This window comes from Anopheles moucheti, chromosome 2 (assembly GCF_943734755.1).
Source record: "Anopheles moucheti chromosome 2, idAnoMoucSN_F20_07, whole genome shotgun sequence".
In the NCBI taxonomy this organism is placed as follows: Eukaryota; Metazoa; Arthropoda; class Insecta; order Diptera; family Culicidae; genus Anopheles; species Anopheles moucheti.
In genome coordinates, this window is record NC_069140.1 from 72,939,036 (window position 1) to 72,965,525 (window position 26,490).

General features: G+C 44.1%; 6 protein-coding genes across 7 annotated transcripts; all 6 read right to left on the reverse strand.

Annotated features, from left to right (window-relative positions):
* Positions 1–90: 90 nt before the first annotated feature.
* On the reverse strand, positions 91–2,735 carry LOC128310876 (7-methylguanosine phosphate-specific 5'-nucleotidase). Its single transcript, XM_053047617.1, has 4 exons — positions 1,721–2,735; positions 1,080–1,272; positions 758–991; positions 91–674 (listed from the first exon to the last, which is right to left on the reverse strand). Exons 1-4 carry the CDS (start codon positions 2,083–2,085, stop codon positions 558–560), a joined length of 909 nt encoding a protein of 302 aa, XP_052903577.1. The 5' UTR covers positions 2,086–2,735; the 3' UTR covers positions 91–557.
* A 439-nt stretch (positions 2,736–3,174) lies between these two features.
* On the reverse strand, positions 3,175–4,110 carry LOC128308636 (putative gamma-glutamylcyclotransferase CG2811). The gene has a single exon (XM_053045511.1). The coding sequence runs from the start codon at positions 3,959–3,961 to the stop codon at positions 3,509–3,511; it is 453 nt and encodes a 150-aa protein (XP_052901471.1). The 5' UTR covers positions 3,962–4,110; the 3' UTR covers positions 3,175–3,508.
* Positions 4,111–4,261: 151 nt separating this feature from the next.
* Positions 4,262–5,845, reverse strand: LOC128308620 (troponin C-akin-1 protein-like). Its single transcript, XM_053045510.1, has one exon. The coding sequence runs from the start codon at positions 4,957–4,959 to the stop codon at positions 4,480–4,482; it is 480 nt and encodes a 159-aa protein (XP_052901470.1). The 5' UTR covers positions 4,960–5,845; the 3' UTR covers positions 4,262–4,479.
* Positions 5,846–6,090: 245 nt separating this feature from the next.
* On the reverse strand, positions 6,091–8,743 carry LOC128297130 (zinc finger protein 98). 2 transcript variants are annotated; one of them, XM_053032698.1, is made up of 4 exons: positions 8,481–8,743; positions 8,170–8,409; positions 6,745–8,095; positions 6,091–6,674 (listed from the first exon to the last, which is right to left on the reverse strand). In XM_053032698.1, exons 1-3 carry the CDS (start codon positions 8,685–8,687, stop codon positions 7,079–7,081), a joined length of 1,464 nt encoding a protein of 487 aa, XP_052888658.1. In that variant the 5' UTR covers positions 8,688–8,743; the 3' UTR covers positions 6,091–6,674; positions 6,745–7,078. The 2 variants fall into 2 exon arrangements, with proteins under 2 accessions (XP_052888658.1, XP_052888659.1); XM_053032699.1 differs by having other exon boundaries at positions 6,091–6,689.
* A 5,494-nt stretch (positions 8,744–14,237) lies between these two features.
* Positions 14,238–15,881, reverse strand: LOC128297621 (aladin-like). Its single transcript, XM_053033302.1, has 3 exons — positions 15,740–15,881; positions 14,702–15,653; positions 14,238–14,630 (listed from the first exon to the last, which is right to left on the reverse strand). The coding sequence occupies exons 1-3, from the start codon at positions 15,800–15,802 to the stop codon at positions 14,290–14,292; spliced, it is 1,356 nt and encodes a 451-aa protein (XP_052889262.1). The 5' UTR covers positions 15,803–15,881; the 3' UTR covers positions 14,238–14,289.
* A 430-nt stretch (positions 15,882–16,311) lies between these two features.
* Positions 16,312–26,490, reverse strand: LOC128298885 (uncharacterized). Its single transcript, XM_053034696.1, has 6 exons — positions 23,498–26,490; positions 22,730–23,024; positions 17,370–22,261; positions 17,179–17,302; positions 16,918–17,097; positions 16,312–16,835 (listed from the first exon to the last, which is right to left on the reverse strand). The coding sequence occupies exons 1-6, from the start codon at positions 26,488–26,490 to the stop codon at positions 16,644–16,646; spliced, it is 8,676 nt and encodes a 2,891-aa protein (XP_052890656.1). The 3' UTR covers positions 16,312–16,643.

Consider the following 26,490-nt stretch of genomic DNA (forward strand, 5'->3'; position numbering starts at 1 on the left):
AACCTAAACATACGAGAGAAAGCCAATACTACTGCTCTTACTTCACGCTACGAAACGCGCACTGAATAATGCAAAAGCTACACCACACAATGTTTGTCCGGAATTTATATTTTGCTTTAAATTCGAATACACTTCGAACGGGAAATTCTGATGCACATCGCTAACACGTTGGAGATGCTTAAGAAATGTGTCACCAAAGTACGAACGGTTAATTTAAAAAACGGAACACTAAATCAACAAAGTTAAGTTAAGTTTAACACTTCCTAGCAGAAAAAACGGATCACAATCACTCTGGTGAAACGACGCAAGCAACGCTTCTTGTCCACCGTAAAAAACGCAAAAGAAAACATTGTATCTGAGATGTATTCTCGGCAGTAAGAGTAAAACGTTGTGTTATTAAGTCAACCAAGGCCGGATGATGGTGGTGGTGCCGGTCGCTCCAGAAAACGGTATGGCATATGGTGATGATGGTTGCGTTTCACAACAAAGGGAAACATCGAAACTAATGCAACCGTATGAATGCAAAGTGTAATTGCCGTCTGCAACAATACGCACGCTCACTCGTGTGTTTGCTTCCTCACCATGTCGACGATCGCTCGCGGGATGTCCATGGTTTGATCGTCCACCAGCACAATGTCGAACGCATCCATGTATCGAGGTAGATTGAGTTCCGGCTTAAAATGAACAAAAAAAAAACACGTGTTAAAACAAGCACGATCAATATTCGAAGCGACGCCTACTGGGATGTAGCACTTACATGATCGAAAAGAAAACCTATCTTCAGAATGTGCGACGATGATGGTACCCCACTAGCCATACCGGCATCACCAAGTGAATCGCCCATTACTATGACGTGGTCGCGCGAATGTACGATTTCGTAGTACTCCGTACCGTCGAGGACGGTTTCATTTTTGTTGAATGTGTGAATCATTGGATCCTGCAGCCCGTTCAGTAAGCCAGTTTCACTGAATTGCAGGAAATTAGACACTAGCTGTAACAATAAATGGCAAAAAAAGGGATGCGTTAGCACATTCGACACTAGCAGCTGGTAATTTACTACCCATTAGACCATTGTTTACCTTTACATTCGGATACATGACATTGGCATGCTTTAGCACTGATGATACACAGTTGCCGAGACCGGCCGAAAATACGAGACACGGTACGTTTAGGTCATGCAGCTCCTTAAACATGTCATGGGTTCCATCGCGCAGTCCATCCTTGTACCGTTTTGCCACCTCGTCGATATCTTCCTGGGGTAGCTTGAAGCCTCTGCAAACACAACGACTTGTTAGTTTTCTAATGAAACTTTTACTAAATTATTTTAAATCAAAAGTAAGACAAACATGCCCCACCAATAGAATCAAATTTTGCCTCAGCTATTTGTTTAGAATTTTAATTATGAATTGCATAACGTTACCACATATTTTAAAAGCTTGAAATTAGCATCGGCATTGCTATAGCAACGACAGCAACTGTGCGTCTTAGCTTTGCGCGACACGTACGTTATCAACAATCGGGCAAAGTAGTCTGTCAATCTTTTGCGTATAATCGATAGCGCGTCCAATGCCACCCAATTTCCAAAGCATAACCGAAACAATCATTGCGTATGTGATTGCGATGCTGCAGATAACCGAGACCTTTGGTGCTGGTTGTGATAAGCTGCACACAGTGTCGTTTGGCAATATTACTCCATTATGAAAACTACACATGAACTTACTTTAGCAGATCACCCGTTTTGGCCCACCATTCAATCATGTAGCCCACTTTCTCCTCATGCTCCATGTGCGGGTCGATTTCGATCGGTCGGTACTTGTGGTACAAGTTGCGCTGCTCCAGTATCACATCCTGCGGGATCGATTTGCACTCGTTGAACATGCCAAAGCTCGTCAGCACCTTCTCGCCGTTGCTGAGCCGTTGCTTGGTGATTGTGTAATCGAAATCGGTCACCACCTGCAGTTTCTCTGTGCCACCCACGACCAGCTCGTTCAGCATCAGCTCAACACGGGCCGGGTCACGAATTTTTACGTGGTCCCGCTGGAGGGCGGCCACCTCACTTAGCTGAAACTTTCGCTGTCCCACCATAATCGTGCGCCGCAGAACCACTTGCCACAGCGTAATTTTCCCGACTGGTGCTCTGTGTACGCACGAACCGAAACCAAACCGCGACAACGACACAACGTCGACAACACGATCGTTCCCCGTGTCTCTGGGTGGTTGTGTGTGGTGCAGTGCGGAGGACGATGTTCCGATGCGATGCTAGCGCGTTGTGCTTGTTGTGGTCGTTCAACAGATGGGGTATTTGGTGCAGTTCAGAAAGACCTTGTCACTGACTCCCTCTACTTGCTCGCGAAACCCCCGTGTCCCGTACGTAAAGAAAATGCTATTTTTACGCCAGCTCCCGAAGATATGCTGTCGCGTTGGGTTACACCCGCTCGCTGTACTTCCCCCTGCTGTTCTTTACTTGTTGCACTCGATCGGTGGGAAGGTCGAAACGACGACGCTCTCGTTTGTTTAGAAAACGCACACGACAATGTGCGTATCAAAACATGGATAAACAAACACTTTCTGTGCGTACACAGAAGTAAAGCAACACTTCGGGGCGGTTTTTGAACAAAAAGCTCCACTTATCGTTATCTCGATGCGAACAATTCTTTGCGTGGATTGCAAACATAAACTTATAATCTTTCTTTTCGCGTCAGCATTCCAACAAGACCAACAGGATCACTTTTCATTTATCCAATTTCACTTTCTGCGGATATTTGCAAGTGCTCGTAGGGGGAGAACAAAGATGTAAACAAGCAGACATTGAAATGCTGTCAAAGGGGACCACAACCGCGCGAAATTTGTTGCTTGGGAAACAGTGGGCACTAGCAAGTACAAACAAAATTAATGCAAATAAGATACGGTGTTTTTAAACGTAATATCTTCGAAAGATCAATCTTATTGTATTTTAATAAATCAGAAAAATATAAGCATAAATTACACAAAATATCTAAGATTAAGCGTCACGTCTATGATCGATCGGAAGCCAGATCGATTCCATAGTGTCTGTGCGAAAGTGATCTAAAATGTTTACCCATCCGGATGTTTTTCGTCCCAAATGATCGTATTCAATTAAATTAAACTTATTTAATTAGTTTTGTTCAATTATAATTTAAAACGAAGTAATGGGCAGCAATATGAAAATTTCATTCAAATGCAGTGTTATCAGTAATATCAATATGATTTCGTTTTTTCGTGATGTTCGTCGCACACACGATTAGGTCGATTCCGTTCTATTTACAAACGCTCGTTGTTTCGCGGAAGTGCTTTATCGTCTTTTATTTACGCTGTAAAATTACATATAAATGACCTTCAGAAATGTTTAACGACTTGTAGCCATGCCTGTCTTTTCGCACGATTCTTCCACTCGCTTTGTACTTTATTATCGTTGTTATTAAAATTGGAACTGAGTGGTTAATTAGTGCATCGGGTGGTTTTCCACTTGCCCTTTCGTTTTATTGCATCATCGCTCATCGAACTCGATATCATCAGCCTCCACGTACGGTTTTTCGGCACTGTCTCTGTATTCCTCCAGCAGCGGTTTTTCCAGCAAATGCTTTGGGAAGCTTCGCAACAGATAGGTCCAACAACTCTCGTCGGTATTGGTCTCTTCGTTCCGTATCACTTCCGGTCGGCGATCATACAGCTTCGGATAGTCCTCCAGGACATCGAGGTGGCTGAGCATCCGATCGTCTATTTCATAAATCTCCCCAACAACAAAGTGACCCGTACCGGGCACATCCAACAGGAACGGAACGTTATGCCGGGATGCGACTATCAGCGGATACTGCACGGTCGTACGGGCTTTGGCGATGAAACGAACCCGTCCGTTGCCCACATCCGTTAGCCAGTGATGGTTGGGCTCACCCTTTTTGAGCGTACCGTAAACGAACACTCGACGCAATGCGGTGGACATTTTGTGGAAAATGAACGACGTCCTGAAAGGAGAGAAAAACACTGGCACTGATCTCGTGATGAGTTGTGTACCACACTAAAGCGAGTCGCTTTATCAATCGAGGGGGTCGTACAAACAGATAATTATGTTTGCAGAATTATCATCTAAGAATGCTTTGAAATAGGGAGTTTTTTTTTATACACAAAGTGAGTACTTTTCGTACCATTACTTTTTTTATTACACCATCTAGGAGTCATTGATTGTTCTACGTGAACGGTCTGAATTATTCCCCGGCATAATATATATGGCATACATTGACACTGGTTTTGGGAACTTCGGAATTGACATTTGTTTTATTACCATTATTACATTCCACCATTGTACGTAACATTAAGTACAGAAGAAGCAAAAACAAAACTTTATGTCCTTATAGGATAACCGGTTAAAAAGGATATTTATCGACAGCGTACCGAAGGAGATCCGGAGTTCCTTCGGCTTCACAACCCATTGCTTCACCTTCGTCCACTACACCACGTCCGCTACTCATCACCCTTGAGCAACTCCTCGAAGATGTTCACCTTCCCAGGGGGTCTGCGCGAGTACGATTGCTCCAGCGTGTTTCGGTATTCGCTTAGCATTGGCAACTTTAACAGCCGATCCGGACAGTTGCGCAGCAGATACAACCAACACGGCACATTACCTCCCTCGATGCCAACGTTAATGTCCTCGATCTGTCGATCGTACAGCTTCCGGTAGTCTTCCAGCACGTCCAGCTGCGCAAACAGCGGATCGTCCACCTCGTAGATCTCTCCCGTTACGTAACTGCCGGTGCCCGGTTTGTCCAGCAGGAAGGGAATGTTGTACCGGGTAGCGACCACCAGCGGAAACCGGCGATTCGTGGACCCTTTGCAGATGAACTTGGCATACCCGTTGTCGGCATCCGCTAGCAAATGGTGGTTCGGTTCACCTCGCTTCAACGTACCGTACACAAACACTCGCCTTAGCGCGCGCTGGGCCATTCCGTTGTAAACTTGGTCACTGAAGTTGAAGCTAAAGCTGGGGGCGTCGTCTCGTCGAGATCCGATTGATGGAATGTGCTAACTGCCGTTGACCTTAACTGACGTCGTATGGCTTGCCGGAAGAGGCAATACGGTTTTGGAAGATCGTTGTGGTGACTAGGAAGACTATCAATACAATCACGGCCGTTCGTTTCTCGTTGAGGTAGTAGTTTATGGTTCTTGCGTTGGGAACCACGCAGCACACTGTACGCTAAGCTCTTTCACAATCGGTAACCACTCCCGAACGTTCCAAAATCACAAGACGCAAGATATGGTTGAGATAGGAACACAGTTGCACCGCACGAGCTAAACAGCCGCGCAATGAAACATGAAGCAGTGTGACTCGAATTCAAACTTTAAAATCACTGCACGGATGAACATATACGGGAACTGGTACACGGCACAATGGCAGGGCGTTGTTTTACGACAGGACAGGGAACAGAAAGGACACACCGGTTTTTGGGTCGTCTCTCCGGGGTTTTGATAAACCGGTTGGGCGCTCTTCCGTGGTCTTCTTCGTCTTTCGGCATTCGCACTACGCGACGACCAGTTGACAGTTTGTTGTGGTTGTGTGTGTGTGTTTTGTTATTTTATTTTGGTTCTGCTCTTTTCTTTTTCTTATTCTTGCCGTTGGTTCATGGCAACCCCAATACCGGAATGGAATTTTTATTTCTCTGTTCCGCGACTTCCTTTTTTTCTATTCTAGTGTGTAACTTTTTAATTACCATAAACAGTTCTTCGGGGCTAGAGCACGAACAGAGCGAAACGAATCTCGTTTTGTTTTCAATCGGACGGAATTGTGAATTGTTTTTGATTGATGTTGAATTTTACGCTAATCTTATGAACTTAAAAATTGGATAGTTATAGTTATTTCATTTTAAACTACACACATGTTTGTTTTCCTGAAAATGTCCTCCCATAAATACTTAATTTGCAAATTAATCCCGTCTAATCATCAGTCTGATTAAAGCGACTCCCGTTATTACCACAAAGCAAATTGATGCGCCATGTTTGTTAAAGTTCCAATAATGGATTTTTTTATATATTTATCCTTAAAGTACACCCAGCGATATCGAAGTATGATGAGTTTTTACATGTATGTTTCTTATCCTGTTCATTTTACTCCACTATTCTCAAAGCTTTTAAATCAAGATTCAAAATCTCCTCTAGTAGTCGAGTGCATACTTCTAGTCTACTCCACCATGATCGCGTTGCGGCAATATGCGCTTTGGTATATATCAGTTAGAACACAATGGCCAATAAGGATGGGTTGTCTAAATGGAACTGAGGGTTGTGGGAAAGCTTACACTAAGCCTTATTGCCATAGTGTCCTCCCAGGTACATTGAACTTTGGACAAGGGATTGGATGGACAGCAGGACAAGACCGCTAACTAAATATTACTAAATATATTTATAAATGTCATAAAAATATTTATGACTGCTACAGTACTGGCTATTGATAACTTACTTTTCAAATCTCTCAAATATTGCCTTTTACTATGAACGACCTGGGAGGGTTTTACAGACCATGTCAATCATTCGAATTCTTACGGCATCAATTCAACACAACAAAATTATTCAACAGTAGATCTCAGATCAGTATTGTATCGGTACCGCCATTATCCTTCAATATCCTTCTGACCAGCTAGCCGCGCGAACTTCTGAAAGATGATTTCCTAGAACACCGAATACTGAAGATCAATCGAAGCTGATAGTACATAGAACCTATACTGTTTGAGTACTCACATTGGCTGACGAAACCCTCTCAGATACGCGATCGAGAGGAAGTTGCTCTGATAGATTTTTGGTGGGGAATGACGATGAAAGAGCCACTGTAATACCCAAATGGGTAGGTTATGTCATTAACAAGGCACCGGACGAACCATCCTGTAAAGTCTTTTTACGCAATCCACATGGTTGGCCGAAACTGAGAAGGAGTTATCGCGTTGATGCGTCTGTCAGAAAGCTCATAATAATTAACTGGATGACAACCACTCTCGTTTAGAAGATTCCTGCAGCAAGGCAAGACCACGAAGTAGTTGTAGCACAGTATAAGTAGATAGAAGATCGAGGCATGATTCTAACATTTCAAATGACCTTTCTCGTCGATTAAACCCAACTCTACAAGCTGCTGGGGATGTTTTGTTTTCATGTGAACACTTCGACCCTTATGGTGTGCAAAGCACATCCCACAAATGCGGCAACTTAGCGGTTTCTCGCCTGTATGCGTACGCATATGTACCACCATGTGTGTTGTGGTCCGGAATCGCTTATCACACACGCTGCAACTGTGTGGCTTTTCACCGGAATGTACCCGCAGATGCTTGTTAAGTGTCGTTCGCAATAGAAACAGCTTCCCGCAGACCTCGCATTCGTGTCGTTTCTCTTGTGTGTGGGTTAGCATGTGACAGCGTAAAGTACCAGCGAACAGGAAAGTCTTGGGGCATAGATTACATGCATACTTCCGTTCGCCATTGTGTATACGCATGTGTCCTTTCAAATTGTTCTTCTCCAGGAATGCTTTATCGCAGATGTCGCACTTGAAGTCACGCTTCCGCAGATGTACCCCATTCACGTGCGATTGTAGTTTGTTGCGGGAGGTGAAACTCTTTGGACACTGTTCACATTTGTGTGTTCGTACCGAATGGATGACCATGTGGGATTTGATATTGTTCACCTTTGTTCCACAAACGGAACAGACGATTTTCTCCTTGTGAGGTGATGTTTTTATTTGCTTGTGCTTTGGATTCCTTGAAGTAGGATCGTTTTGGTGTGAAATGTTTGGGGTCTCGTGCCTGTCTTCGTTTTCTTCTTGTTCGTCGAAATATTCGTCCGTGGTGATAAACTCTATTTCCTCATCGTTACTCTGATGTCCGGCAGGTTGATCTTCATTCAATGACTCTGGTGATAGTTGATCATGGGTTTTGGTTTCCAAACATTCAAGGTTTCGTTGATCTATAGCTTCAATGATCACAGCAATCGATTTATTCTTTTCTTCGTAAGGTATTTGAAAGTTTGTGCTACTATCCGTGCTATCTTTCACACGTTTTTCTATAAGGGTTATAGCCTTTTTTTCGACGTGAATCTCTTGCGGTAGCTGCAATTGATCATTTACGAAAGAGCGTAAGCAACAGGACGATCGCAAACAAAAATATTACAATTACTTTGTACCTTCTTCAAAATGTCTGCACAATCTTCCTTGAGTTTTTTGGTAGGTACTTTTCTTCTTCGCTTCCTTTTTCGTACTGCATCAGGGACAGGTTTGCTGTGATCTCTTTTATTTGTGCTATCGCGAATGTGGCACAACAGCTTCATTGATTCATCACATTTTCGCTTAAAGTTAGTAATAATCTTGAGATTTCTTTCACACTTTTCACACAAGAAGTTCGGCAGCGCATCATGCTTATTGATCTGATTAAAGAAAAACATGTTAATTAATATATTTAGTGTTGTGGTTATGGCATCAACGTTCTCAACCTTACCTTAATCTTCAGCAAATCAAGCGCCAGTTTCACAAAATTTCGTATGTAGTATACATTTCGCCCCTGCACGTTATAGTAGATAGAGACCAACCTGTCTTGCGACAAACAGAGCCGGCATAAACGGTGAAAATTGTCCGTATAATATTGCCAATTGGTTTTCGGGCCTTCGAGAGGAACTTGCTCAATCGTTGAGTCTGTTGCGTCCATATTACGGCTCGATTTATTTGCTTCAAACCCCTAAAATCAAGCAGTAATCGCTACAGAACAGGATCTAGATCGAATGTAAACAAAACAATGACCACCACCAACAAACCGTACTGTCATTTGGAAACAAGCCGTTTATACTCTATCGTTCACTTTGAGTTGGATTGTTGAACAAACTCCCCGTCCGCCATTACTACACCACGAGGTAATGATCCGAGAAGGATATTTCAGGCATAGAAATAATGGCTGAGCTGACCTACAACTGAAAAGAAAGTTTAAAAAACGTCAATCATGTAATTATTTCCGAGCTGCTGAATAGCAAATCAATATTTTATGATTCTATTCTCTTTCCAATATACAAAAACTGCATCAATTGTAGAGATAATACAACCAGAAAATCATCTTTTAAACTTCCAGATCGACAACATACTACAGATTCCCAAGACGATAACATTCAGAATGACTGCTTTTTGGTACTATCTTTATTAAGTACTACTGAGTAGAACTGGAAGCCTAAATTGAAAGTTGCATATGGAAGTTTACACTGTTCCTGCTTTACCTCTGTTCCGTTGTAAACGGAATTGCCTCTACACATACACCTCAAGATTAAAAGCTACTAGAATGTCGTCCTGTGGGAACATCCGGTTTATTAGGAGAGTACTCATCTTCTGACTGATCATGTATCGTACTAAATGTTAAAACGGACACGAAAGAACACGAATGGTTTTAAGTTCACAAACGTTTATTTCAACTGTTGTCCAAATACTACTACAAGTTCAAATAGCGCAGCGCATTATATAGTTATATACAGTGTTGCCAAACCTAACTCGTACCACACAGAGGTGTGTCAAACTATAAGTGGTGTCAAACCAACCAATGTGAAACGTTGCTTATTATTAACACTCCTCCTCAACGTTTACACATTCATCATTAGATTGAGTTCCTTGCAAAACTTATAATGTTTCACCGCTCCTAAAGGTTTTGTAAATATGTCAGCTGTCATATCTTCAGTGGGACAATACCGCAGGGTCACAACTTTCTTATCTATCATATCTCTTACATAGCACTGTTTCGTTTCAATATGTTTCGATCTTCTAGTTGCCTTTCCTGATCCTGCAAAGCTAATACATGATTGATTATCTTCGAATATTATTATTGGTCCACTCGTATTTTCTCGCATATCCTTTAGGAGCCGCCTTTGCCATGCTATTTCTTGACAGGCTTCAGTGAGAGCACAGTATTCAGCCTCCATGGATGATAAGCTAATGCAATTCTGCCGTCTACTGACCCAGGATATAACTCCTCCTGCGTAACGAATCATGAACCCTGTGGTGGATTTCCGATTACTAACATCTCCTGCCCAATCTGCATCGCAAAACGCTTCAAGACCTTGATGTGTCTTTCCTCCGAGATGTATCATCCAATTTTTCGTTCCCTTTAAATACCTTACCACACGTTTTGCCGCTACATAGTCTTTTTCAGTTGGTTTACAAAATTTTCTACCTAGTATCCCAACACATGCAGCAATATCAGGTCTAGCACAATTCGCAATGTACAGTAGACTTCCTACAATACTTCTATATTGTGTACCATCCTCCAAGATCGCACTTGGTTTTTCATCGCGTAAGAAACCCTGATCCATTGGAGTCTTTGCCTCTTTTGCATTTTGTAATCCGAGTTTCACAATTAATCCGTTAATATGATTCTGAGCGCTAAGACAGAAGACACCTTCCTTATTTCTTGAGACCTGCAGTCCTAGAAAATTTTTAACTTCACCTAACATATTTATATCAAAATGATTCTTCAATTGTTTATAAACATTTGTTATTTCATTCTCGTCTTTACAAACAACTAACAAATCATCTACATACACTACCAAATATGTTAACATATTCTTAAATACGCGTGTGAATAAACAAGGGTCTGCATCGCTCGCAACAAAACCTAACTTCTCGATTACATTGCATAAAGTCTTATTCCAGCATCTTGCTGACTGTTTCAATCCATATATGCTCCTCCTCAAACGGCAAACTTTTCCTTCTTGGCCGACTGTTTCATAACCCGGAGGTTGACGCATATATATTTCTTCTTCAACATTACCATGAAGATATGCTGTAGCTACATCTAGATGTTTTGAAAACAATCTGTCTCTTCCTGCAATTGCTAACAGCGTACGTACCGTATTGTACCGTGTCACAGGAGCAAACGTTTCATCATAATCGGTACCATAAACTTGGCTAAAACCCTGTGCTACAATGCGCGCTTTGAAACGAATTACTTCCCCTTTTTCGTTTCTTTTCTTTTTAAAAACCCAGCGGCTTCCGATGACTTTCTTACCTATTGGCAGTTCCTCCAAATCCCACGTACCATTCTTTTGATGTGATTTGAGCTCGTCATCCATTGCAGCTTTCCACGAACTGGCCTCTGTCGAGTCCAGCGCCACGCGCCACGATGTTGGTTCGTCCTCGATTATTTTCGCCATACCAACGAAGTAGTCGTTCAAATATCCAGGCTGTTTACCCCGATTGCGACGTACTGGTAACAATGCTTCGCCTTCACTGCCGTCGTCTTCCTTTTGTCCCGAGAAAACGGTATTCGACTCAAGGGACAATAGATCTTCAGAACGTATTGAAAGATCTTCATTGTTGGACACGGCATACTCGTCTGCATTTTCCTTCTCAGTAACTCGCTCGTCAACAACTACAGTATTGGGCGTTTGACACTCACTGTCACAAACTGGTCGGTTGTTTTGTATGTCCTTTTCCAAAAACTTCACATCACGGCTTATTGTGATTCGCTCGTTTGCTAAGTCCACAAAACGGTACCCCTTTTGTTGATCGGAATATCCGACGAATGTCAACTTTTGGGCTTTGCTAGCAAACTTGTCTCTTTTTGTTTTTGGAACGTGCACCCAGGCACCACAACCAAACACACGAAGATGATCAACCTTCGGTTTTCTACCGAACCACTTTTCATAGGGTGTGCTTTTCACCGCACTCGAAAACAATCTATTCTGCAAATAGTTAGCACAAAGAACTGCTTCACCCCAGTATTTTGTGTCCAATTTCGCACCCAATAACATTGCCGTTACCATTTCTTCCAAGTACCGATTTTTTCTTTCCGCGACACCGTTTTGTTGGGGCGTATATGGAGTGGTTGTTTGCATTGAGATACCTTGCTTTCGATAAAAGTCTCTTAATTTACCGTTACAATACTCGCCACCTCCATCTGACCGTATTATTTTCGGGATTTTTCCAAACTGGTTACGCATAAGATTAACAAAATCGACGATCTTGTCTGGAACTTCGGCCTTCGTTTTAACCAGATAAACTATTGTATATCTGCTAAAATCATCTATCAGGGTAACGAAATATCTATTTCCGCTCGGCGTTACAACCGGCATTGGACCACAAACATCACTGTGTACTAGTTCTAACGTTTCTTTTGTTTGGCGCTCTGAAGCCTTGGGAAACTTTGTACGAGACATTTTCCCTTCCAAACACGTTTCGCACGTTAAGTTTTCTGCACACGAATGTACTTTTGCACCAATCACTAGATTATTTTCAAATAGTAACTTGATCGCGGAAAACTCCCTATGTCCAAAGCGCTCATGCCACAAGTGGCAACAGTGATCACTATGTTGTCCCGTTCGCACTACATACGCAGACTCCATGTTTTGCACGTATGTGCTGCCGTTCAAAAAGCCTTGTATCACAACCCGATTATTTTTGATAATGTTGCAAAGCCCCTTTTTGAACATTACATCGTAGCCATCAGCACACAAACGAGACACTGACAATAGATTGCTTTTCAAATTGGGAACATATAAAATGTCTTTAACCACAATTTCACCAGTTTTTCCATTGTCATCGATACCGTGGATCACTCCATTTCCAATTCCAGCAGATTTTATTACGTTTCCATCTGCCAAAGTTATAGAAACTTCATTGTTCGTCTGATGTTTCACAACACCTTGTATCAGCTTGGGATTACCGCACATATGCCTACTGGCACCACTATCAACAACCCATCCTTTTTCGCACTTAACTGACGAAAAATTGGCAACAGCCTTTTGTCCTGCTTTGCCCTTCTTTTTCGATTCAAGAAACTTCCGACAATTTCTGCGAAAATGACCCATTTGGTGACAAAAGAAACACTTCATCTTCTGCCCACCCGGTTGCTTTTCCTCTGCTTTTAAAGCTTTTTCTTCTTTGCTGTGAATTTGAAGTTGATTTTTACGCTTCAAATGTTCATCCCGCAAGCTACTTAGCACGACATCCATATTGAGGCTTTCGTATGGCCGATTTTCAAGAGAAGTAGCGAAGCTGCTGTACGAAGGTGGCAACGAACGTAACAGCATAATCATTCGAAGGATTTCGCTCAATTCAACTCCGGAATTGTCTAGTCTCTCATAAAGATCCTCCATACTTTCGATGTGTTGTTCTAGATCACCATCTTCATCGAGCATTGTCGAACACAGGAGATGTAGTAACATCGCCTGATTACTAATTGTTGCTTTTTCATGGTAGACCCGGAGATTTTCCCACATCTCTTTTGCGGTCTCAGCCTTTTTAATCAACCGTAGCTGATTATCTTCGACAAGCATGGCGATGGTATTTCTCGCCTTACGATCTTTCTTCTTCCAAGCCTCGAATTGTTCACTCCCTTGCACTGGATAATCGTCTTCGATTGCTTCCCAAGCTTCTTCTTTTTCCAGCAGCGTCATAATTCGAAATTTCCACGCTGCATAGTTTGTGGCATTCAGCTTGGTGAATACCACCTTCAAACTATCAGAAGCCATTTTTTAACGTTTCACGATCACGGAAACAACACTAATGTCAGCAGTACAACAGGAACACATCTAACGAATAAAGACACTTTATTTCAGCAGATTAACTGCTACTGTTAGATCACATGGGATACTGGGCCCATAACCTGTTAAAACGGACACGAAAGAACACGAATGGTTTTAAGTTCACAAACGTTTATTTCAACTGTTGTCCAAATACTACTACAAGTTCAAATAGCGCAGCGCATTATATAGTTATATACAGTGTTGCCAAACCTAACTCGTACCACACAGAGGTGTGTCAAACTATAAGTGGTGTCAAACCAACCAATGTGAAACGTTGCTTATTATTAACACTAAATAAGCAGTTCCGCAGGCTACTACAGACATCGGCGGGAAATAAAAATACCGCCATTAGTCTTCCTAAGGTAAAAACTGACCTGTAATACAGTGTGAAGACATGCCGAGGCACGATCACACGAGCTATGTCTATCAAATGCATTCTTTCATTCTTTAATATCAAGAAGAACCGGTGACGATTATTTGGAAGTTCGCCGGAAGTACATTACGTTACGACCAATTTACTAACGGACGTCAATTAAATTGCTTTCCTTGGTTGTGTTCTTTCGTTGCTTCTCTCGACTGAGCAGTGTGCTATACCATTTGCAGACAGAAACATTCATTCAGCTTTGCAAGCCCAATGCCTGCAACTCCCAACTACGATTGTACCGTCAAATAAAAAGCCAGACAAATAGTTTCGATTGAATAAGTATTTATATAACACGTCCTCGAATATTCCTTTTTGCGGTCGCTTCATTACAATGGATAATATTCGATGCGACCGGAGGACCATCCAATCGTTAAGACGGATTGTGCGTCCGAATTGTATTCCTGTTGATAATTTTCCTGGTAGCATATACACGAAGGATATTCGACGCCAGCCCCAAATATCAGACAGTATGGGTCAATGTTGATCTGCAGTCCGGCTAGGTTTGTAAAGAAGATAGCTATGGCTGATGTGGTTTTGAACGATATGGCCAAAAAGCGATCCTGCGGACACCAAGCGATCGTCTGCGCTTTGCCACCGATCGTCAACCCTTCTTCGGTAGTTTTCTGGTCAAGATCTACCAGCGGAAAGGCGAGGTCGTACGATGCATCTGGTGGGAAGTGAAGAAGTTAATGGTTTTATAAGTTGGTAGTTCGTTAATCATATACACAATATTCTTACTTTTTAGGCCAGATTGTCGCATATAAAACAGCTTCATATCGTCCGTTGTGACAAACAGTAGATGCCTTTCGTCCCGGGACCAAGCGAACGATTGCAGAGACCCATTGGCTGTACTCCAGCCGGCTCGTGTTACCCGTTCCGGTGGCACTGTGCAAAGATAGAAGTCTCTTCCGATGGTACTGGCGATCAAGTTGTATCCAAGCGGTGCATAACTGACGAGTGCACATGGTACCTTTACACGATGCATCGGAACGCATCGTTGCTGATCAACGTTCCACACGAGCAGATGCGTATCGTTGATGCTGGCGGTCACCAACAGCTCACCATTGCTGCTCCAACTGACCGCCGTGACCGGTTGATGCCGTCCGTGCTGTAAATGGACCGCCTGTGATAGGGGTCTGGTGATTTGACTTGTCGGATCGACGCTCCAGAGCAACACACCGGTTTGACATCCGATGGCTAATTCTCCTCCCGTGAATGGTCGCCACGCGAGACAGGTGACTGCCTTCTGGAGACTGCTACGCAGAACAGGTGTTACGCCTGGGTTCCGCGTATAGATGCGAACCGTATCATCGATGGTGGCAACTGCCAGTTTGAAGCACAACGGATGCCAACACATACAGCGGATCGTGCTTTTGTGCCAGTTGCGCGTTTGCGAGTGTTTCGCTACCAGATCCATCGTTAGCTCGCATGGGTATGACTGCCAGTACTGCTTGAACCTTCTGCCGATCAGCTGTAGGTAGGTGGCAGCTCGGGACACAATCCGAGACTCGGATTGCGCCGCCTCTCCCAGTGCTTCGAGCAGACCGAGCTCCATAAAGATGCTCAGAATGCGCTTCGGAAGTGACTCCGTTACCGGTACCATCACGTCACGCGTGCTATCCGTCCGTCGACTGTGTCCCGGAGGGTGTAACATTTCACGCGTGAACACTATGTCCGGATAGTGATCTCGCTGCAATCAACAGCAAAAAGAAAGCCATCAACCGGGGGCAGTTGGGAAGTATTGATAAAAAAAAAACTTCATCTAAACGCACTTACCGCTGTGAATCCAATGGAATCCGCACTGGGAGGGAAATTGCTTAGGTTCAGTGAACGACTCATATTTAGTGTCCTTTTTCTCCTACAAGCAAAGTTGCGAAATGTTGAACAAAAACTGTTTACAAACGAACACAGATACCGGCACTTTCAGCCGTTTCCAATGGCGCTCTTTTTGAGCTGTCAAATTACGTGCAATTAATTGTCAACCGCTGTCAAACGGCGCAGGATTACGAATTTCATCTTGAAAGCACAAACGTGATTGGCTAAAATTAAAGTATTCACTAAACTGTAGAGGTATGAAGGCAATCCAAAGAGCTTTCCTCATGAAAAAGGAAGCGGTAATAAATGCTGTACTAGTGCTAATGAAATTGCAGCATGGAGCCCTTTGTAAGCTATGGAAGGGCTCTCCATGATCTACTAGGTGATGCCTGCCATTTCTGGCTTACTAGACTAATTTTGGTCCGGTCCATTCGCCAAATCCCATACCTAACCAAACAAATAAAAGTCTAGGAACCTGTAATTTTTTATTTCGTTTATTTATAGAGGCTTTGAGTAAGCTAGAAATAATTGTTCAACACTATGGATCCTGTACATCTACATTGAAGAAGAGATAACGCATTTTGTCATTTCCATGGAATTTACGTACTCTTGTTAGAATTGCTTTATTTTTAGTTTAACCACATAGGAAGGAACTATGAACATACATAAAATTAGCTATAGTGTAAATTAAACAATTAATGATGATCTAGCTGAACGTGCTTCCTTCGATTTGCGCCACAAAAGGAAACGGAACTGTCTATACCATTAGTGCGTTATTGACTGTTCACACATGCATACGATGTCCAGGCTATACACGAGACGGTGTATAACTTAAAACCTGCTGCTCTTTTCAGCATCTCCATCATTAGTCGTCATCAATCACAATCACAGATTCCTGACTGCCACCGGATGCTGCATTGTTTGTCTTCGTCGATACAGAGGCTTGTTTAAGATCTCTAACCTTTTTTTCATTAGCTTTCACCTGTTTGCCAAACTGACTGACCTGTTGCAACAAATGCTGTCGCTTCTTCTCCAGTGATTTAATAGTATACAAGGCCTAGGACGAGAATGAGAAGCAGGAAATACGTTAAAAAGCATGGCTCATCACATCAACAGAAGCCACAACTCCACAGACTTACCCGTTCATATATTTTGTCCTCGTTCTCATGACACTTTGCTTCCTCGTAGCTCTTTTTGTCCAAGCACAGCATGGATAGCTTCATCTTCAATACATCTTCGTACAATCCCGGTGCGTTATGTCTTATCATTTCTATCTGCTCCGACTTGAACAGGTTAACCAATCCATACGGCGTGATGAGCTGTCGTAGCAGTAGATGCATGTAAAAATGAGGGCACATTAATTAACATTATTCAGTTCCATTTGTTTTAAATTTACTTACACAACACTGGCTGATAATGCTGGTCAGTTTTTCCTCTGTTTTCACCACGGTTGTTCGCTCTTTGAACTGCCACTTGATGACAAGGTCCAGCGGCTTAAACGCGTACGTATTGCGGTGGATAAACCTAGAAGGGAAGATGCATTTTGTGAGCTTACACTGTTGCCGTTTCCAGCGCATAGCGCAATACGTACTGATTTAGCAATGTGACAGCGGCCTCGAGATTTGGAACGCTCACCAGCTGTTTCTTTATGGTGAGCTCCTTTAAGTTTATGATCACCTCTTGGTTGTTGAACCGTATGGCCTCCACCAGTCCGAGTCCAGGAATTTTCGATTCCAGCACGCCCTTTGTGTGTGGTTCGGATGTTATTTTTTTCTCCTTTTGTTCGTCGTTCAGGTACTTCAAGTTGATAGCCGGGTTTGGGCCAGAGGCACCGGACTGTACGGTGGCACCGATACCAGTACCGCTGTCGGATGGCCTTTTAGTCGATGCAGGTGTAACTGACAACCGTGGTACGACCTTCATGCGAGGCATCGTGATGGTCGTCGTCGATGGCGTAGCCGCCTTAGTTGCGTTAACCGGTCTAGACTTCGAAGCGACACTAACAACATTTTCACTACTGGGCAATTCGCTACCAACCGACGAGCTACCTGCTTCGTTACCAACGGATTGTTGTAAAATCCCATCCCTTTGGAGAGTGTTTAACAGAGAGCGGGAAATTTTCAGTACACCTTCTGCGCTGTTGTAATTGTAGCCATCCTGTTGTCCCGTCTTCTTAAGATCTAATTTGCGGGATATCAGGGCTAGCTGCTCCTTAGTGAGTAACGTTTGTTGCCCGGCTGCTTGGGTAGCAATACCGTTTAACACATCGCCCGAGTTCCTTTGCATCAAGCGTTTTGCACATTCGGTTTGGCCAGAAGTCTTCACCGCACGATTGTCCACCATTTCATCATCATCGTCGTCATCGAGCAAAACAACATCGTTCTCCTGCTCGTCTACCTGAAGCATTGTCGGCGGTGTTCGATTGAAACGTTCAACGGCAACGGAGTTTAATCTAGATCTCGGTATCGGCGCTCGAGTCGTTAATTGCTTATTCTCGACGGTGGTGATTGATACGCTCGATCCGCTTGTATGGGATGGTCGAGCTGGATGTTGAGCCATTTTTGCTGGAACTGTCGTTTCCGGAGCTTTTATAGAAGTGATAGTAATGGTACCATGGGAGCGCATCATACCGGAAGCTGTTTTCAATGCCTGAGGGTCTGACAACGATAATCGTCTAAAGCCGATGTTGTGGGTTACACTATTCGGGGTTATTCTCAGTTCCGGTTGCGCCTGACTATTTAATGTATGCGATTGTCGTACAGAAGTATGTGGCTTTGTAGCCGGCACTGTCGTTTCCGTTGATCTGAGAGGAGTGATAGAAATGGTGCCATTGTTGCAGTTCATAGTTGAAGCCGTTTTCAGCAGCTGTGGGCCCGACACCGATAGTCGCCTGAAATTGTTCCGCTGAATTGTACTATTCAACTGCTGCAGATGATGTAAGGATGCACTTTCATTCTGTGTCAAAGTGTCCGAGCGACGAGGAACCTTGGCAGGCATCGCAAACTCAGCCGCTGGGGGCCCTCCGACTATACTTCGCTTTCTGTTCGCATCGTTACCTCCATCGGCTAGTGGTGTTAGAGCTAGTTTAGTTGACGAAGCGCGTTGTAGCTCTAAGCTTAGGGCTATTTCGCGTTTCTTCCGCTGATTTTGTTTCATCGTCCCTTTTACCAGCTTTAACAGATCTACTGCATTATGTTCAACAGAGAACTCTTTGCGCGGGTGTTGTCCATTAACAACGTTGCTTTCCTGTTCCACAATTTCCTTGGCTGGCAATATCGTGAGCTCATCATTTACATTCGAATCCAGCACAACCACGTCGTCGCTGTCTGAATCGTCCTTAATAGTAACTTCATCGAACCTTTTTTTCTCTGCCCTTTTGTCAATGATAGTTGCTTCGTTAGGCGTTGCAGAGGTTGCTGTCGCTGAGACGTTATTACGTTTGAGCAGAGATCGTTGGGTAGTTGTCGGTGCGTTCGGGACACTAGTTTTCTTTGCATCCACTGTCGGCTTATGTTTTATGTCCAGTACATCCCGCATATCTACCGAAGCAACCCGTGAAGTAATTGCATCGACCCACCATCCTGAGGTTTTTTTTGGGTTACCATTCGACGCAATACCGTGGAGCCGCTCGTACACCTCCCTTTCGTACAAGCTACCCGACACACTCTGACAGAGTATCACATCTATTTTGGTCTCTGAGCTCTTGTACGGGCCGAGGAAAAGCGCATGTCCTTCCTTAGGCAAAGCGTAGACGTAAGGTAGCAGCTGCGTTTTAAGTTGCTCCCTCGGGATTGGTGTCTCCAGGCTGATTGGTTTGGCCATTCGATTTGCATCGTATATCGCCTTCTTTATTGTACCGTACGTAATGCAACATTGCCAACTCGGTAGGTACATGTGGCTAAAATCGTTCTCGATTTTTAACCGCATCCAGCGACAACCGCCGGCATTGCCCACTAAACCCGGAAGTATCCCCAGCGGAAAGTGCACCTGTTGCAGACCTTTGCGTAGGATTTCAATGTTAGATTGCGTGCTAAGCGAAACTGTCGAAGGCGTCTGATTGTTGCTTTGTTGCTGCCCTTGCAGGTTGACCGTATGTGGTAAGGATGAACGCTCACTTCGGGCGCGGATGCTACCCATCGGATTTCTGTTTGGGGACGTTTTCTGGTAGTATTCCTTCAGGCGCATTTTGATCTTTGCACTAGCATGTTTCGATGGATTTCTCGGCACGTTGGAATCTGACTTGAAGCTCTTTTCGTTAGCCTTGAGGAAACCACAAAAGTGCCAGAAATTTTGATTACCGTACAGCACCAATGCCAGATTGCTCAGCTTCACGTTGTCAACCTGACACACTATCATTTTCATCAGCAGCGACGGTTGCTCGTAGTCCAACATTTTGTCGATCGTAAGTCGCTTCGCGCTGAACCGATATTTCACATTCGGCATCAGCTGCTGTTCGGACGGATTTTTGGTAATAATTGTCATGACGGTTCCGTCTGTAAGCGTTAGATCCATTACATCAATCTCCCCAAGCACGAACGTGCTAAGCAAATGTTTCCAGCGGCAGATGTGCAAGATGCCTTTCTTGCCCGGGCTGAGGTCTAGGTTGTTACGTCGAAGCAACTCGTTAATATGACACATCAACGAACACAGCAGACGGTCTGTTTTTTCCTCCGTAGTGGCCCCTTCCTGCGATTGAATCGGATGGTTCTGTTTCGATGCAATACTGAATTGCTTTACATCATTGCTGGATGGATCATCCTTGAACGTGCTGCTGCTACAGGCGTCCGATTCAGTGTTCTGGCGCAGTGACTTGACATTTTTTATGACCAGTGTTTGGTTCGTATTTGATTTCCCTTCCGGTACAGTCTCTTTGTCGGTTGCCATTTGCACGATATAAACGGAGCGATTCCTGCATTGGATGGTACGTGCAGGTGGATAACCATTCTTAAATTCGGTGCTCTCAACAAACGATCTGCGTGTGCCGTTGATGATTAGTTTCTTCCTACCTTCGGTAAGGATGTTTAGCTGCGGTTCATTGTCAATGTTTTCTTCGCTATCAGCCAGTAAAATGTAAACCACAGGAGGTGCTGTCGGCTTACTGCTAGAAGCTATCGGTGCATCGTTTTCCTCTGCATTTGCATTCTTACATTCTCTCATCATTAGCTGTTTTAGTTCACGCACTGACATCTGTTTTCGGACAGAAAATCCGGGGACGCTTAATGTATTAGTCTCTGCTTTGATAAGTGTTTTTGTGGTTTGTTTTGCAGCTTTCGGCGGTGTCGATGATTTCGCTAGTTTCGGCACCGTTGCCGGTTGGGACATCGCAGTTTGTGAAGTCACGCGTTTCAGGATGAGATTATTGATTTTGGACGATCCAGAAGCTTTTGTTGGTTTAACAATGGTGTAAAGTGAATTGTCTGCAGTGTTATGTTCAAACGCTTCGCTTTGGCGAGATGACGCGCTGGAAGATTTTACTGGTTTCTGTCCCATTAAGTGAGGCGAAGCTACAGATGCTCGTCTCATGGCCAGAGAGAGTTGTTTGTGGGCTGGCTGCGTTGCCGCTGATGGTCGCCGTGAAGTCAAATCTTGCTGGGCTAATATATACCCTGGTGCGACCGATGCGCGCCGTGCTCGGATGGTACCACCAAACGAAACCGACGAAGTATCATTCGCTGTTTTGCTGCTCTTTTTGGCCGTTTTCCGCTCGTATGGTGGTTTATATGATTCTTCAGAACTATCACGCCTTCTACGTTGTATTGGTCCAGGTTGAGTTTTCATTACCTTTCCATCATTGCGGTCGCCCTGCGGTTTTTCGAAAGAGTACAATCGTTTCCGGACGTTTATCAGCGGAGACAAACAGTTTGTAGTATCGATTCGGGATTCTACCACTTCCTGGTCTTTGTTGCGCAGTTTTGCCAATGTTTGACTGCCACCTTTCGTCATACGACCACTGGATGTCATCTCAAACGAAGTGCCGACCAGCGAGGGCCCCTCAGATGATTTTGACGCAATTGGAATACAGTTTTCCTCGGTGAACGAAAACGGTTTGCCTTGGGTCGCTTTACCACCACAAAAGCATCGATAAAGATCGTGAACCATGCATAGCGGTTCGATATCGGCCAACTGTGGAAGTTTGTTCAGCAAGACGTGCGCATGCCGCATTCTTTCAGTCTTCGTCAATGGTTTCGCGTTGGGAGGAGGTTTACTAATGTATCCAGACACATCCTTCACGCTGCCACCGTTCAGCAAACACTGGACGCTCTGATCGTTGTAGTAATCGTCATACTTTTTCGGTTTTTTCTTCAGCCTTCTGCATTCAGATTCCTTATTCTGCACTAGTACCGTTGTGTTTTTGGTCAGTATGACGGTCGGGGTGAATTCACGTTCTTCCTTCGCCAGACATGCCGTAGCTTTCTCCCGAAGGTATCTCTGTTCCGCTCTGGACAGCGAAGTATCACCTTCTTCATCATCCCCGAGGTCCACCTGAAGTATAGGTAGTAAAAAGTTTCACATTATAATTTAACACACCAGCCTAACACCCTGTAAAGTGATATTTGAATGCACCTAATTTTTTTTAAGATAGTAATGTTTTTCAAGAATTTAAAAACAAAAAACCTGCTATTGTATGTGGCAGTCCATTCCAATTTGGCCAATTGTACACAATATTTCCGAAAACATGTTAAATAATGTTCTCGATACCTAAAGTAATAAAATTTGAACTCGTTTACGATAAACTTTCCTAACTATTCATGGCATTCATGCTCATTTAGCATTTAGCGTTTCATAATGGAGTCTGAAAAGTGATACTCCATTATCATGGTAAACATTGTTTCTCGTATTTTGAATATTTTAACGAAATCAAACTTTAATTCTTGGTTAGTGCAATACTGTGAAACAAAAAGAACCATATTGGCGTATTAATTTATATAATTACAACAGTCATATATTTACCTTGGATGGATATGACATGTTAGATGATTCGGCGAAACCACAATTACACCCGAATATGCAATCAATCTGACCGCAGTGTTGTTTCCGATGAATATTGGCTACCGATACGGATTGCGAACTGTACAGCACATCGCAAATGCAGCCTTTGGAACAGTATAGAGGATCGCACCGTTGTTGTCGGCCAGGTTCGAAAGGACTCTGCGTAGGTTCACTGGGTCCTTCGATAATGGTTGCGTTGAGACGTTTCATTTCTCGGCTAGTGGGGAAGGGGGAAACGTTTATTGCGTCAATACACCTGTTCAGAGATGAGATGCGAGTTGTGGGATGATAGCGGAATATGATGGTGGTATTAATTTAAATAACAGCGTTATTATATTTCCTCCATGCCGAGTCTTTGAGACCCTGGGAACGTCGATTGAAAGATGCCAAATAATTTGTTTTACGCTACCAAACACCGGATAGACTCTGTTCAAACCATTTCCCGAACATAAACCATGTTCAGGATAACATTTCCCGAAGCTCCATTCTATTAGATTTGGCTTAAAACTATCATCCGTTTCATGCAAATTATAGGACGTTTTAGGTTGTAGATGGGAATCTAAAAGTACAGCTCTAATACCCATGAATAATCAAGTGTAGCACGACCAACTAAAACCAAGTCAGTCATGTAAGTGACGTTTATGTTATACCAATTTCGACCAAAGTTATCAAAACTACGTACATGCACAAACGATCCAAAAACGATAATGGATGGAATGTTATACTCACAGTAGCTTCGCCTTGGCAGCATCGATCGTTTTGCTACATTCAGGCCCATTGCCATTGACAGCAGCCATAGTGTCTGCATCCGAGCCAACATCGTTGGGTGCAGCAACTGAAGGCGATGGATTTCTAGACTTCACGGGCTCCGACGATGTTTCGATTTTTATGGGCATGCTCATTTGCTCATGATACACACGAATATCGTCTTTCTTTTTCGCGTATTCGATATCCGGATCGTCCTTCACGAGCACGTCTTCTGCTAGAGCGATGGCCACCGAGTCCGTGATGGCGCTAAGCATATCTGCACACACTAACTCATCCGTATCGATTTGATCCCGTTCTCCACGCGCTAATGCTTCGTCAATTGCAGTCCGAAACGTTAGCTTCTCGTCCATAAGTTTCGTAAAGCGTGTAACGTCAACGCTCATCGGTGAACCGGGACACGCCAGTAGACGCCTTCTTACCAACATCCGGTGTTGATCATTAGTGTACGGTAACTCGAAAACGAAAGATCGCTCCTCGCTTTCATCTGTACACTTGTTATCCTCTTTCGGTTCCTCCTTGGGAGTAGTTAAGGTGGAGACGGCAAATCGTGCCCAGTTCTCAGTTATATCGTCATGGGGTAGTATCATTTTCAAATATGGTTTTACGAAACCATCCAGTGGGCGATTTATTTTCGGAAATACCTCAAGCTCCACCTTTGGCATTTTAAAAATTTCCAACGGTCCAAGACACGGGTCTTCATCCGGCGAAGGTTGCAGACATTTCGAGGACAGGGGGCCTGGTTTGGTGCCCGGATAGGAACGTTTGCTTTGGTACCCGGTATTGCTGGACGAGCTGCGATATAGATATTTGCTGCTGTCATACGGTAGAAACCTTTGCTCAGATACTTCCTTTTCGTATTTGTTCTGAGTGGCATTTTCTTGCGTGATATTTAATATTACTCCTTCAGGAAGAGCCGGACAGTGACAGTTGTTTACGTAATGGTAACGATGACCACGGGACGCTATCACCGGACTAGAGTATAGTGAGTTTTTTGAAAGAGATTTCATTTTATGGTTGCCTCGGCATCCGGAAAGCCTAATCGTCCGATTGTCAATAGTCACTGTTTGGAAATAGTAGTTTCCTTTTTCTGTCCGCAGCCACGCCAGCGCTCGCCATGTGCTGTGGGTGAATGGTATCGGTTGATCCTGCAGCTCTTTCATGCGACAAAAGTCGAGCGCTACATCGATGTTCCTGCTACGCTTTTTCAGAAAATGGAAAATTTTTGATTCATTATCGATCATCAGGTACCTAATATCGTTTTCCCGCTGTACCAGTATGCGCTTTTGTGCGACTGTTCGCGGTCTAACCATATCGTTTGGACGCTGTGGACACTCTAGCCGTGGTGGTACCGAACCGAACGATATCAATCCTTCTTCGCGGAAAAGATCACTTCGCGTTTCATTATCGCCTTTTGCATGTTCTGCCTCCATACTGCTGCCGTACGTGAGGAATGGCGCAAATGGCTGTGATTTCTTAACAATCGGTGTAGGCAACAGGCCGGGCAGGCTCGGTTTATCCAGCTTAACCACTTCACCCTCATCGAACCCATAGAACTCCGTCGACGAGTTGGAGTTTGTGCAGTCGAGCTCAATGTTGAGCGTTTTGTGCAGCTTCCCGAACACCTTCGAGACGCGCATCTTGCGCGGTTCCTCCGGTATTTCACTGTACCTTGGCCTAGCGGCAATTTTGGTACGATCTCGCAAGCTACGGCGTCCGTCGATGGTATCCATGCCGTTGTCGGAAAATGAGGGCGGTACTGAAGCCTTTACCGGCGGCGATAGATTGAATTTGTTGAGTAGCGAATCTACGATAGAGCGGTTTTTGCGTTCCTCCAGTGGTTCCAGCTCAATATCGCAAGTGTAGGATGGATCGAGTATGTCCGTTTTGGATATTTCCAGAAAGCTGTACGGTTTGGTGTCCTCTTTGGGTTCCTCTTTAGTGGGGGTGCTGTTCATGCGATTTAAGGCAACCGTTGCCGGAGACGTCGCCTCCACGGCACTCACTAGCGGCATATTATTTTCCTTATTGGGATCGAAATCCGTAATCGTATGCTCAGGTGTTCTATTGGGTTCGTTCTTAACCGAAGCTTCATTCCCATTTAGATCATTGTCGTCCAAACCTTCGTTGACTTCGGTGTCATGCGCAATCACGGGTGAAGCCTCGACTACCATTTCTTCTTTGCAAGCGGGAATAATTATCTTCTGCATCGTTTCTACCTCTTCCATTCGTTCCTGCAACATTGAAAGAAGTAGCCTAATGGCGCACTGTATTGAGTAGTATTCCTTGAAGGTTTTGAGCGCGTCTACCCGATCTACGGCGGATCTCTGAGGTGATGCAACAGTAACAACTCTACTGTCTAAGCTATCCGTACCGATACGTGTTTCAAGAGTGTCTGTTTCAGCTGAATCCGCTTCCTCTGTTGGATTGTTGGTGTCACAAGGTTCAACTTCCGGTGTTTCGGGCCTTGTTTCGTCCAAACCTTTCTCTCCGTTGCCAACAGACTGTTCCCGCACGGATGGAGCACTTTCGGTCAAACGTTTTATCGGCAAAGCACTTTTTCTGGTAAGTAATTTTTGCTTTATGCGCTTCTGAAAGTACTGTGGTATGGCACGACGAGCGGCAAACGTTTGCGTTAGCTGTATGGCCCTCTTTCTGACCAGCGCCAGTCGACGGTTTCGATGATGGCGCGGATCCAATTTGCAACTCCCGTGTGGCAGTGGCTTATACATCAAACGGCAAATACGCAACCGATACGGAAACGCTACAGGACTACTGTCCTTAGCGCCGTGGATGGGAGATGTACAGCCAACCGGTGCTCCACTGAAACGCACCTTCAGTTCTAGTGCAGACCTCCAGCTCAAGTGATGTGGACAGCTGGGCTGACGGCAGGATTGGTGCGTATTTGTGAAACCCCAAGGAGAACGAGAGTCTGCAACGATACGAAGGCACACCAT